General features: G+C 34.5%; 1 protein-coding gene across 1 annotated transcript; it reads left to right on the top strand.

The window, feature by feature from the left end:
• Positions 1-7,416: 7,416 nt before the first annotated feature.
• On the top strand, positions 7,417-8,058 carry LOC131651105 (uncharacterized). The gene has a single exon (XM_058920776.1). The coding sequence runs from the start codon at positions 7,417-7,419 to the stop codon at positions 8,056-8,058; it is 642 nt and encodes a 213-aa protein (XP_058776759.1).
• Positions 8,059-14,691: the final 6,633 nt, after the last annotated feature.

The raw sequence follows: 14,691 nt of genomic DNA, 5'->3' as shown, positions 1-14,691 counted from the left end.
ATCTTGGGATTAGGTTTTTATGAAATCCATTTATATTTGTAAACAAATTATTCTTGACAAAATCCTTTCAAAATATTCTGAATAGATATGGATCACGTGTTGCGATCAGGTTTTTATGAAATCCATTTATATTATGGTGAAAAAAATATTTTTGACAAAATCCTTTCAAAATATTCTGTATAGATATGGATATTATACTTTTAAGGCTAATTTTGAACTCTTTAGAACTTAACAGTCAATTTATACACAATAATATAGATGATATTATATTTTAACTACTTGATTTTATAGGAGGGTAGTAGATTGTTATAAAATATTGTGACCCAAGTCCAAATAATAACTCTTATCTATTCGCTTTGGACTACACGAGATACTCAAATAGGGCTTAAATGAAAATTTATATGGATACAAATTTAAATTTTATGTGTAACAACCAATAATAAAAGAGAAAATTTTAAATTTATTTAAAATTTAATTTCTTTTTTATTTAGATTCATGAGGGTGGTTGTGATTGAATAGGAGCGAGAAGAATTTATTTTTTATTTTTTAATTAATAAAAAATTGTGATTGGTTGTTTGTAAAATCATATGTTATGTTTGTTTTTATGCAAGTATTTTTCTTCAAAAAGTTAGCGCAAATCGCCACGTCTTGTTATGTCCTCTGTAAAGACTCATCCACCGGGCTACTTAGTGAAGTAGGGTCGTGTGACTCATAATCCAGAATATAGCCTTAAGGTTTGATGTGTTTCACTGATTGCATCTTGCTATATCTTCAATGAAGTGTTATCCATCATCGTCTCTAATCGAGTGGGGTCGTATGAGTCTCATGAATGTAGTCTCGAAACTCTATGTAAATATCTATGTTAGAAATCACTTAATATACCGACCTCTTAGGCTAGATTAGACAGACACTTTTTTTGTATAACACTGATAACCAAAAATCATATCACAATTTCGAATAGAATCACAAGACATTTTATATTGTTTTGTCTCTTTTTTATTTGTGTTATGCTGGTATTTTGTGTTGGTTTCAGGTATTTAACAGGTAGGAGCCTATTGCGAGAAAACAAAACGAAAACGGAGAAAACGAAAAAAAATACCAAGACTCTGCACTAATGGCGTTCACCATGGGGCTTGCCATGACGTTGCAGCCATGGACGAGAAAATAATAAAAAGCCAAGAAGCTGCACGTCAAGCTCATAGTGTTCGCCACAGGAGCATGGCATCCGTCATGACCCCCAAAAGCTCCACGTTCAGCACTCATGGCATTCGCCATGAGGCCATGGCGTCCGCCATGAACTTTGAAACATGGAAAGATGAGGGACTAGTCTGTGTGGGAGGTGGAAAACCAAATCCTCCGGTCTGCCGGAAGGATGGGGGCACATGTGTCTGCGGGAAGGATGGGGGCACATGTGTCTGCTGGAAGGATGGGGGCATCTATGTCTGCTGGAAGGGTGGGTAACAAGGTGGTGGTGGGGTAATAAAAGACGGACTGTCATATGGATACTGAGAGGAGAGTAGTGACAGAAAACCCTGAGTACTGACCATAGACATACGATTAACCTGACTCTGCAGGGGAGGACACGTGGCCAACTGAGGTGACTGACATACTACTACTCGTGGGCGTTGGTGCTTCTTCTTACCACTATCATCAGCTACACCCTTACCTTTATCAAGTCGGGGTGGCATTTTACCTATTTATAGATATTACACAATTAATATAAATATATTCAGCAAATGGTTCACTAAGTGAAATTAAGTGAAATTAAGTGAATATAAATATATTCAGCAAATGGTTCACTAAGTAAAGATATTACACAATTAACACATTCAATACAACGTTCATTAAGTGAAATTATAAAAATACATTTTCAACAACACATATTCATTATTCTAAATCTTCGTGCTCGTCATCCACATCATTCTCATCATTTGATGTGATATTATCCTCAGATGCAATATCTTCATGCTCTTCATCCAATATAGACGAATCAACTAGATGCCCCTCAACCATTGTATCAGACAAACTTGTAGTTTGTTCATCTGCAACCACATCATTAATTTGTTCCACTTCATCAACTTGGAAAGCAAGATCTTCTTCCACTAGATCGTCAGATTCAATATGACCCATTGGTTTTGTTTTTATGACAACACACCACCCTCGTTTACGTGGCACAAATGAAGGATAAGGAACATAGTAAACTTGCCTAACAATATGTGACATTATGAAAGGGTCATATTCTTTGTACCTCCGGTCCATTTGAATCTCAACAGTACCATATGTCCTATCTATTTTTGTGCCTCTAGTTGGATCATACCATTCACAATAAAACAAGACAACTTTATTTTCCGAGTCCAAGTAAGTGTACACCAACTCATAGATATGTTTGACAAAACCATAGAAGTCATCTTCACCACCATCCGGGACTCCTTTCACAAAAACACCACTGTTTATGGTCTTTTTCCCTTCAGTCCATGTATGAGTATGAAATTTATATCCATTCACGAAGTATGTGTGCCATTCATTTGCGCTTTGAATAGGGCCTTGAGACAAGTTTCTCAAATGGAGTATTTCGGGAGTCGGTGCAACAATGCTATACATTCTCTCCTTAAACCATGCTGGGAATTGAGCATGGATGACACCAGATGTTGATTGTACACCGGTAGTATGAAAATAGGTGTTGTTGAATTCCCTAAAAAGAAACACATTATAAGTTTCAGAGTAATGAGTTTTATGATTGTAAAGAAAATTAAAAGTTAGGGGTATGTATAATTACTCTAGAAATGGTTTAACTTCAACGCAGTTGATCAAGACATGAACATGAGCAGATTGCATTTCTTGTTGGGTCAACCAATGCACACCCTTTTTTCCAGATGGACGGCCTGGAAGCCCGAAGACCGATAAAGTGAATTGACTCCTTTCACTAACATTGACAGGATTTCGAATGATTCTTGGAGTTAACATCAAATGCTTGAAATAGTGACTGCAAAAATGTGATGTTTCTCGATGCAAGTAATGTGCACATATCGATCCTTCAACTCTAGCCTTATTTTTCACTGATTGTTTTGAATCACCCATGAACCTTTCAAACGGATACATCCACCTATATTGAACAGGTCCTCCAAGATAAGCTTCATAGGCGAGATGCACAGGTAAATGTTCCATGGATTCAAAAAAACCAGGCGGAAATACTTGTTCCAACTTGCATAGAATGACTGGAATATTTCGATCCAACTTAATGACGTCATCTACTTTTAAAGCTGAAGCACAAATATCTCTGAAAAATTGACTAATTTTAGTGAGTGGATTAAGCACATGTTTAGGTAGAGAACCAAACGCAATTGGTAGCAATTGTTCCATAAAAACATGGCAATCATGAATTTTCATACCATGCAACTTCCCAGTGTTGGCGTCAGCACACCTTGCTAAATTTGAAGAATAGCCGTCGGGCATTCTCAATTCTTTTAACCATCGACAAACCGCTTTACCTTCTTGGGAGGTCAGACTGAAACAAGCCTTCGGTTTCAATAATTTCCCATTTGGTTGAGGCTTCAACTCCAACTCTTTTCGATTGCACCATTTTTCCATGTCATGTCTAGCCTTCTCATTATCTTTCGTCTTGTCTTTAACATCCATCACGGTGTTAAATACATTATCAAAAAAATTCTTCTCAATATGCATAACATCTAGATTATGGCGCAACAAATTATCTTTCCAATATGGAAGGTCCCAAAATATACTTCTCTTTGTCCAATTGTGATCGACCCCATATCCTTCAATTCTACATGCCTTTCCAGTATCTGTAATTTTTGGCAGCCCACAAACTTTGTCCCATACAGAACCTGGTGACAATCGGGGCGGAGGCATATCTGTTACCTGTTTGTCTTTTATGAAATTTGTCTTGTTCTTTCTATACGGATGATTTTTTGGTAGAAATCTGCGGTGACAGTCAAACCACGAGCTTTTCCCCCCTTTATCCAACGTAAACGCCTTCGTCTCTTTCATACAATGCGGGCAACCCATTCTGCCATGTGTACCCTAACCAGACAACATGCCATATGCTGGAAAGTCGTTGATGGTCCACATCAAGGCAGCTCGCATAGTAAAATTTTGTTTACGTGATATATCATAAGTCCCTTCTCCACCAATCCACAACCTCTTCAAATCATCAATTAAAGGTTGTAAATACACATCAATTCCGGCTTTTGGACTCGAAGGTCCTGGAATAACGCACGTCAAAAACATATATGGTTTTGTCATGCACATCTCGGGAGGGAGGTTGTAAGGGGTTACAATAACTGGCCAACAAGAATACGCACTTCCCGACGCTTGAACATAAGGAGCAAAACCATCTGAGCATAATCCAAGCCTGACATTTCTAGGTTCTGCGGCAAAATCGGGATGTATTCGATCAAAGTGTTTCCATGCCTCGCCATCAGATGGATGCCGCATAGTGCCTGGACTTGTTTTGTTTGTATGATGCCATGTCATCTGACTTGCACTGTGCATTGAAGCAAACATTCTTTTTAACCTTGGAATTATCGGAAGATAAAACATGGACTTTTCTGCTACACGGTCTTGATTAGTGTTAATGGCTCTACTGCGAACTTTATATCTTGGACTCATACAAAATTTGCATTCCTCCAACAATCCATCTTGAGTACCAAACTCATTGTCATAAAACAACATAAAACCATTAATGCAACAATCAATCTTTCTTACTCTTAAGCCCAACTTCGACACCAACTTCTTTGCTTCATAAAATGTTGTAGGTAAGTTGTCTTTCATTGCAGTTGAGTCCAACATCATTTTTACAAAGAATTCCAAACACTGATCAGGAACATTCCAATTTGACTTGGCGGCCAATAATCTCACACACATTGATAACTTGGAGTCAGACGAACCGTCAAACAACGGCGTATTCATCTAATTCAACAACTGATAAAATCTCTGCGCTTCTTCGTTCGGCATCTCTTCCCCATCACAATCTTCAGGTTGATCATAGGTCACGTTCACACCAAAAGCATCCTCAACCATGTCACCGATCTGATTAAAGTTTTCCTCATATTCAATAGGCGGTCTTTCCTCATATTCCATTGGCGGACGACTACTTGAAGCATGCGTACTGCTAGTCTCTGGTAAGTTACTCGGCAATTTTTCACCATTAAACGTCCAAACCCAATAATTTTCCATGAAACCCCTTCTATACAAATGCCTGACCACTTCATCTGGGTCACTAATTATAGGTCTACATTCACATTTAAGACAGGGACACCTAACTCCTCCTTCGCTTCGACAACATTCTTGAGCAAACGCCCACGTGATAAACCCGTTAACTGCTTCTATAAAATTGGGTTTAAGTGCACGTCTTCCTAGTTCCACTCTATCGTACATCCAACTACGATAATACAAATAATATTCCATACTGCACATATATCCAATCATTCTCTTTTTAGTAACAATAATTAAACATTTACTTATATCAACTATAAGTAAACAATTAAACATTTAATTTTATCAACTATAAACAAAATATTATTATATTATTTTTCAAAACAAAATAATATACTTCACACTATAATAAACATTTTTAAAACAAAATAATATACTATTTTTTAATAACTATGTAGTAACCTTCATTTAAAATGTTGTTTAAAAAATACTAATTCATACTATTTTGTTCTTAACAAACTTATTATTCCTTTTAAGAAATATAAAATATAATTCTAAGCCGTTGTATTTTATTTTAAATATATACCTAATATATTTCATTTCTAATAACATTTCACTTCTATTTTGTTCATCAATTTTTATGATCTCTAATCATCAAAATTCAATTATACCAAATATACAAACTTATTATACCTAATATATTTCATCAATTTTTCATCATCTCTAATCATCAAAATTAAATATTCAATCAAAATTCAATATTCAATCTATTTCAACTCTAATCATCAATTTTTTTACTCTAATTTACAATCTAATTTCCAACTCTAATTTTCTACAAACCTAATTTACTACAAAACTAACATTCATCAATTTTAACCTTCAATATAATTTTCTACAAACCTAATTTTCTACAATCTAATTCATCAATAAAAAAAACCTAAAAAAAATAAAATGCCAAAATTACCTCTATCTTCCTCTATCAATCTTCAAATATCTTCCTCTAATCTTCAATCACAAATATTACACCTAAAAAAAATTTATAACACAAAAAAATAAATTATAAAAATCAAAACGAAATTAACAAATTAAAACGAGATTATACAGAAAATTAAAAAGAATTTCATACTTACCTTGAATGGGGAAGAGATTTTGGGAGAAAATGAGGAAGAAGGGTTGGAGAAAATGGGGAAAATGGGGAAGAATGAGAGGAAGAAGAGAAAGAAAATGGGTAAGAAAATGGGGAAGAAAGGGTTCTGGGAAGAGGATGTACACGCGAATGACTATATCAATTTTAGCGACGTGATTTTCACGTGTCTAGGTTGCGAAGTGAAAATCACGTCGCAACATGCACACAATAATTAATGTGTCAGTCAAACTGTTGGCGTGGTATTCTAAATAATTTTGTGACGTGAAATACACGCCGGAACAAAAAAATATGAAAATTTGAAATTCCAACCTTTGAAATTCCCCCCTTTGTCAGACTACTTTATCTGTTTTCATTTTACTTTTTTTATTTAAAGATTGCGACGTGCTTTTCACTTTGCAACTATTTTTTTAAAATAAAATTTCAGACAGTCCATGTGCCAACGTTGGTTTTATTTTTTTAATATTAAAACCTTATAGTGACGTGATTATCACGTCGCAACTCACTTTTTTGAGCCACGTGATAATCACGTCGCAACATTACGTGGCTAGATCCAACTTTTCTTGTAGTGATCGCATTAGATTTACACAGTAATAATATATAACAATATATTGATATTTGGTCCTTGTGGGTTCGATAATCTTTTAATTCTCCACAATATTTCTGTGCATGTGCAGAACACATCAAGTTTTTGGCGCCGTTTGCGGAAACCAGTTTAGTCAATATCGTAACTTCGTTTTGCGCCTTATAGACTAAGGAAAATTTTAGATACTTTCTCTTTTCATTCGTCGATTGTATGCCAAGTACTCGCACTTTCAGAGGAGGAGCTAACACAACCTATAAACGAACCATAGTGTTTTCTTCATTAGAAACGCAGAGTCGAGAAACTTCTCGCCAAATTCATTCCGATTATGGCTGCGAATGATAATTGTCCTCTTAAGGACTACGCCTTCACATCTTGATGTGGATGATCATCAAGTGCATAGAATCTACCGTAGTTATAAAAGTTATTGAACCCATATGGACTAATAAACAATCTACAACAAGAAGAAAGGCTTTCTTTGTGTGACATCCTACTGCCTTTCCAGCCTTGGCCGAATATGAAGGATGGTTTTAATTGGCGGTGTGCTCCGGGAGGTTTTTCGGTTAAATCTGTCTACGATAAACTCTGTGCGTATGGAGAAAGTAATTCTGGTTTCACAACAGAATGCTTGTCCTCTTTGAGGTTTATGTGGAAATCGGGTACTCTGGGAAATATTCAAGTTTTTGGGTGGAGATTGATTCATTCAAGACTACAAACTCGAGATGAGCTATTTAAAAGACATGTAATTTCCGGACAGCATAATCATGGCTGCCCCTTATGCTTGCACCACAACGAAAATCATACTCAGCTGTTTCTCTATTGTCAAGTCACGAAGGAGGTTTGGCTGTCCATTTTTGCTTGGGTTCGGTTGGCGGGTTTTTACTCTTCTGTTTCGGTTTATGATCACCTTAGTTGGTTTGTATCTATCATGCCGGGTGGTATTAAGAAAAGCCGTAAAACTCTTATTTGGTTATCTGTTGTTAGAGCTATATGGTTAATTAGGAATGATATTCTTTTTAATGGAAGGTTGCAAGGGAGTAGGGAGATTGTCGTTGTTGCTAAATCGTTAGCTTGGGAGTGGCTTTGTGCGGTTAAGCACGGACAATGTCCATTAACTCATGATGAGTGGAACTTATGCCCTTTATTAGCTTTATCTTAGTGTGGTTTGGTCTTTTGTAATGGGTTGAGTACCCCTTGTACTTGATTTATTGAATCCAATTGGCTTATCAAAAAAAAATATACCGTTATCTATTAACACTATGTAAATCTAAGGTTAATGTCTTTTAATAAGAGGGGAATGTTATTTTCAGTGTACCTCTGGTACTCAGATACATTTCGGCACTTAGTTTTGGTTAATAATATTATTTAAAAGAAGTATTAACTTAAAAACACTCTCACTTTCGCGTAGCCCGTGTCATATTTCAAAACCGTAAATGTCATGTCGCTCCACAAGTTACAAGTTTGAAACAAATTTTAAAAATAGATAATGAAGGATAGAAAAACACTTAGAAAGGGGGGGTTTGAATAAGTGTAGATTTAAAACTCTTAAGATAAAAACGATTTGCACAATGATTTTTATCCTGGTTCGTTGTTAACTAAACTACTCCAGTCCACCCCCTTGGAGTGATTTACCTCACCCGAGGATTTAATCCACTAATCAATCTTGATTACAATGGTTTTCCACTTAGATACCCTCTAAGTCTTCTAGAGTATTCTGATCACAACCTGATCACTCTAGGCACCTTTTACAAATGAATGTAAAACAAATTCTTACAAGAGTATTACAATGCTTCTTAATAAGCTATAATCACAACTATAATATTTCTCTTAAGTTCTAAGCTTAATCTCACTAAGATATTACAATGATGTGAGTTTGAAGATGAAGTTTGATAACTTTTGATTCAACAGCGTTTCAGCAAGTTTGAGCAGAGTTGTTTGCGTTAAGTGTTGTGTGTAACATTGCTTCTGATCAGAACTTCACTATTTATAGGCGTTTTGAGAAGATGACCGTTGGGAGAATTTAATGCTTTGTGTGATCCGTACAGCATTGCATTTAATGTTTCACTCTTTTGTCAACTACCTCGAGCCTTGCTTTTCCTGCTTTTACTGACTTTGCCGTTAATAGCTTCTAACGTTCCTTTTGTCAGTCAGCGTAGCCTGCCATCTTGTACTTGCTTCTGATCTGATGTTTGTAGATACAACGTTTGAATTAATCAGAGTCAAACAGCTTGGTGCAGAGCATCTTCTTGTCTTCTGACCTTGAAGTGCTTCTAGCGCGATACCATGAGAACTTCAGTGCTTCTGCTTCTGATCTCAAGTTCTTTTGATGCTTCAATAGACCATGTTCTGATTCTGCTTGACCATCTTCTGATGTCTTGCCAGAGCATGTTCTGATGTTGCATACTTGAACCTTCTGAGTCAGTGCTTCTTGCGCTGATTCTGTGCATACTCTTTATATATTTCTTGAAATGGAAATTGCATAGGATTAGAGTACCACATTATCTTAAGCAAAATTCATATACATTGTTATCATCAAAACTAAGAATATTGATCAGAACAATTCTTGTTCTAACATATAAGTCCTATTTAATTACTAAACTGTTGTAGATGTTTTTAGAAATTAAAATTTTATTTTTTATTAATCGGATACCGGTCTCACGGTGTCGCTCTGTTGACCTGTATCTGGGTTTCGCTTTTGCGCAAAATCTTTTAAATTTAAAAACTAAAAAAATGAAGAAATAAACTAATGATAAAAATAAATGTTATTAAAATTTATCGAGTCCCGTCAGAACGAATATCCTCACATTCCGAGCTCTAAAAGCTTAGCGGAACATAATTGACATAAAACTCATGTCATAATTATTATTTATGCAAGTTAGGAATTTAAACATGATCAGGATTATGATTCTAAGTAGTAAGTCTCTCTCTCTCTCTATATATATATATATATATATATATATATATATATATATATATATATATATATATATATATATATATATATATATATATATATATAAAATATGCAAATCAAGTTGGTTAAGTGTGTGTTAGTATGACAATGGGCCTGTATAGATTGGATTCAGGCCTAATAAGTTCCTATTTTTAATTAAATTTAATTAAATATATATTAACTATAATTATTAATTAATAATTTTTCTAAAAAAAAATTTAAACATATAATGATAATTATAAATAATAGGACTCATATTACATTATCTTTGATTTTCACTTATTACATATGTGCTATAAATATGACTCATATAGTATCAGAATCTCACTCACTCAAAATATATATAATAGAATATATTCTCTTATTCTCTTTCTAAAAAAAATTTGAAGCCCTAAATATAAGAGGTAATATTATTTTATTATTTTATTCTTAGTTTCTGAAGAATTTAACAAATATCCCTGAAAGGATACTAATTAGTCTGTTATTAAAGGATAATATTGAGTTTATATAATTTCGGAAGAACTTAACATTTTTGAAGGAAAACAAAATAATAATTTAATCATATAGTGCCTCAAAAAATTATTAAGCATTTCTGAAGAACTTATCAAACATTTCTACATGATAGAAAAATAATAATTTATTATAGAGTTCTTGAAGAACTTATCAAGCATCCATGAAGGATAGAAAAATAATAATTTATTATATAATTCCAGAAGAACTTATCAAGCATCCATAAAGAATAAAAAAAATAATAGTATATAGTTCCGGAAGAACTTATTAAAAAACTCTAAAGAATAATATTAACAATCCTAGAAGGATTGCATCTATAATTTTAAGGAATCTCAGAAGAATTGCATCTATAATATTAATTTGAGAAGCTTTGTGAGTTTGCTACATAAACACGAGGCTTTGTGAGTTTGCCACATAAGCATGAGGCTAGGGTTTTGTCTAGGGTTGTCATCATGACAACCTTAGATTTATATTAAGTAGATTATTATTATTAGTGATGGTTTAGTTTTATTATTATATTATTATTACTTATTTTAATATAGAGCGTGTATAATTTGGATTTGTATTTAGAATTATTACCAAATGACAATTATTTATTTTAATATAGAGTTTGTATAATTAGGGTTTGTATTTAGAATTATTATCAAATGACACGTGCCGAGGATTGTTACCAAGATGACGTGTGATTAGGGTTGTCATCGTGACTTCTTTGAATTTATATTAAGTAGATTAAGATTAAGATTATTATCATTATTATTATATAGTTAGTTGTGTTATTATAATTTATGAAATTTATGAGTCTTACTGTACAAATATAAAAAATTGTTATGTTAATGTTAATTTGTATTTAAAATTTGAGTAATTTTATATAATATGAAAAAAATTTGTCTTAACTATTTATTAAAAATCAAAATATTACATAATATCCATATTTTTTAAAATATAAATCGCAAAAGATTTTTATTTTTGAGTTTTTCATTTTATTAGTTTGTTAAAAAAACTCAAATTATTTTTATGATTTTTTAAATTTAAAATGTCTTAATTAAAGTTGAATATACTATTATTATTATTATTATTATTATTATTATTATTATTATTATTATTATTATTATTGTTATTATTTAATAGTGTTATATTATAAGATTATTTTTATTATTAAAAATTATTAATGTAAAACCAATTTTAAAAAATTAGAATTAAGGTTGATATTAGAGTGACATGTGTCAAAAGTTGCCAAGAATTGATATCATGATGACACATGGCTAGGGTTGCCATCATGACAACCATGGATTTATATTAAGTAGATGATTGCATTAATAATATTATACAATTCGAGAAAGATTGAATCCCAAGGATTTCATAAATATTTTTTTTATATATCGATCTAAAAATTTGTAATATGCTCATTAAATAATTGTCATTCTAGAAGAATGACATTCTAGAAGAATGACACAAATAATTATAACCCATAAGGATTTCATAAATATTTTTTGTTATATCGATCTAAAAATTTGTAATATGCTCATAAAATAATTGTCATTCCAGAAGAATGACACAAATAATTGTAACACATCCCAAAAGGATGGTTATATATTTTAGATCATTGTTTATAACAAATAATTTAACACCATATATCCAAGAAGGATGGTTATATTTTTTTAGATCATTGTTTATAAACTTATAGTTTTAACGCATCCCAGAATGATGATTATATTTATTTTAAATTATTGTTAGAATATAATTTGTTCCATGTTTGAGATTATAAATCTATATATTTTACCAAAGGATTGGCTATATAATATTTTTGTATTGTCTTTGATGATTGAGCCACTGTCTTTGTGTTTGATATTAAAATATTTTATTAGAAAAATTTTCGTATGTAATATCCTTATTTTATTTCAAGAGATTTAATAATAAGAATTGCATTTAGTTGGATTGTAACTAAGTGGCATCATGGTAAATAGAATCTAGTTGGAGGTTGTTTTGGTTATTAACTAAGGCCTAAAGGAGTGTTTGGCTTGTGTTGTCTTTGATCATTTTGGTAACAAACAGAATTTTGGGAGAAGAAGAGGAAGGAAACGTGAAAACAAGAAGGAAGAGGAGGAAGACCCACATCACAACTTCATCATCAACCTTGCATGCTCCATTGATTCAGCAATCTTCATCTTTTTCTTCTGATTTTCGCAGCTCCTACTGCTCCTTTTCAAGGTGAGTCTCATAGATAGATACCTTGGGGTTTTATATTGGGTTTATGCCATTTTTGGGGTTAAGGGTTTTGAGAGTAATTGCTTGAATGATCCTACAAATGCATGTTTAACCCTCCATTATGGTAATAATGAGTATATGTATGTTTACCATAGCTTATTATTTGATTAACAATGGCTGCATGTTGAAATTTGGGGCTTGGGGACCCCAAATGCGTTTCTGCGTTTTTGCTGTTTTGCAGAGTTCGCTGCAGCGAACTTTCTTTCGCTGTAGCGAATGATTCGCTGTAGCAAACTGTGTAGCGAATAAACCTGGGAGTTAAATTGATTTATTCGCTGTAGCGAACTTTCCTTCGCTGTAGCGAATCGGGGCTTCGCTGGAGTTCGCTGTAGCGAACTGACCTGGATTTGAAGAAGTTTAGCTTCTGTTTGAGTTCGCTGTAGCGAACAGAAGTTCGTTGTAGCGAACTAGTCTGATACAGAATTGATAATTCCCCCATAAGAGTGCAGTTTCGCTTCGTATCGGAATCGAAGGCCTCTTACAACTTGTATGATATGCCAGTACATGTTTTAAGTGTATGAGACTATGATATGATCACCATCTTACTTGTATGCATGTATATTTGAGATATGCAAATATTGATTGTGTTATGATGTGATCATTGTTATTCTCGTTCGTTCCGGTTGAACGTTCGGAGACGCTTTGCCTGTGTGCCTTGATTGTGTTGTGGTATGCCTGAATCGGAGTGGGCCTAGGCTATTAGGGGGTAAATCGCTTAGAACACTTAATACCGTTGCAATGTGCATGTGGAGGTCTTCAAGGGCGTTTCTCCACTAGCCGTTAACACATTGGCGTTCTCGGTATGTTCTACACACCTGAGCTATCATTGCGATGTGCATGTGGAGGTCTTATAGGGCGTTTCTCCACTAGCCGTTAACACATCTGCGTGCTTGGTATGGTGGAGAGGTAATGCCATGTAGGCAACATTACCTTCGATTCACCTCTAGTGATGCCACGTAGGCAAGGTCACTAGGCTTTCGCCCGGTGGGCTCGTATTGTCAAGATGGCGTATTTGCACTAGCCGTTAACACATCGGCGTATAGACAATGATGGGGTCGGACGCCATTTAGGCAATGTCGCGGCTGTAACTCATCTCGGATGGAATCCATTTAGGAAGTGAATCCGATAGGTCTTGCGGTGTGCATGTGCAAGTCTCTTGATGCGATGTACGGGTGTAACTCACCGAGGGTGTGGATTGCGTAGCCTAATGAGCGGGCTGTAACTTACTCCTGGATTCCTCGTACATGGGTACGGGTTTGCATACGGTGGTTTTGACTATGTGATTATCCTTGTGGCCATATTGGATAAGTTATGGGACTTCCAATGATGGTGTACCTTGTTTGTACTTGTACCTAGCCGTGAGGTAACCCGGATTCTCGGTGAATTCGTTGATTGCATGTTCCCTGTAGAACTGAGTGAACCCGTAAGATAGGGAGACTCACTGAGATTTAGTAATCTCACCCCATTCCAATTATTCTTTTTACAGGTGGTTCGAGGCAGGATCGAGGCAAGGGTAAGATGGCTTAGCTTCGAGTCGATGTTTCTTGGTGATGTGTTATGTCGTAGTTTATGATCTTCTGTATTTCCATCTTTTGTACTATGGATATGTATTTGTACCAGTTGGAACTCATGTATTTTGGCCATGACAGTTTGGGCTTTTGTACTTGTACTTATACATTATCTATTCCGCAGCTTATGTTTATGAATTTTCGAGTACCATTTTAATGCCATATACGTATATCCTAGGCAATGTATGTATGGGGTGTTACAGTTGGTATCAGAGCAGGTCGAACCTCGGCCTTGCCATGAAACATCATAAGTTAACATAATTCTGCCTCATATGTGTAATATCGGCACGATTCCTTATGTCTTACTTATGGCATTAAGCCTGATCAACTTGATTCCGTGTGTAGGACAGACATGAAGATGGCTGAACAACGCAAAGGTCCCGGAAGGCCCAGAACAAGGAATGTGGAGACTGAGCCTGAAACTGAGAATGCGGGTGTGCCTTGGGTGCAGATAATGCAACAGATGCAACAACAGAATCAGATGATGATGCAGATG

This window comes from Vicia villosa, linkage group LG2, assembly GCF_029867415.1.
Source record: "Vicia villosa cultivar HV-30 ecotype Madison, WI linkage group LG2, Vvil1.0, whole genome shotgun sequence".
Classification (NCBI taxonomy): Eukaryota; Viridiplantae; Streptophyta; class Magnoliopsida; order Fabales; family Fabaceae; genus Vicia; species Vicia villosa.
The sequence above is the reverse complement of the archived record's forward strand: the minus strand, read 5'-3'. Positions and strand labels throughout refer to the sequence as shown.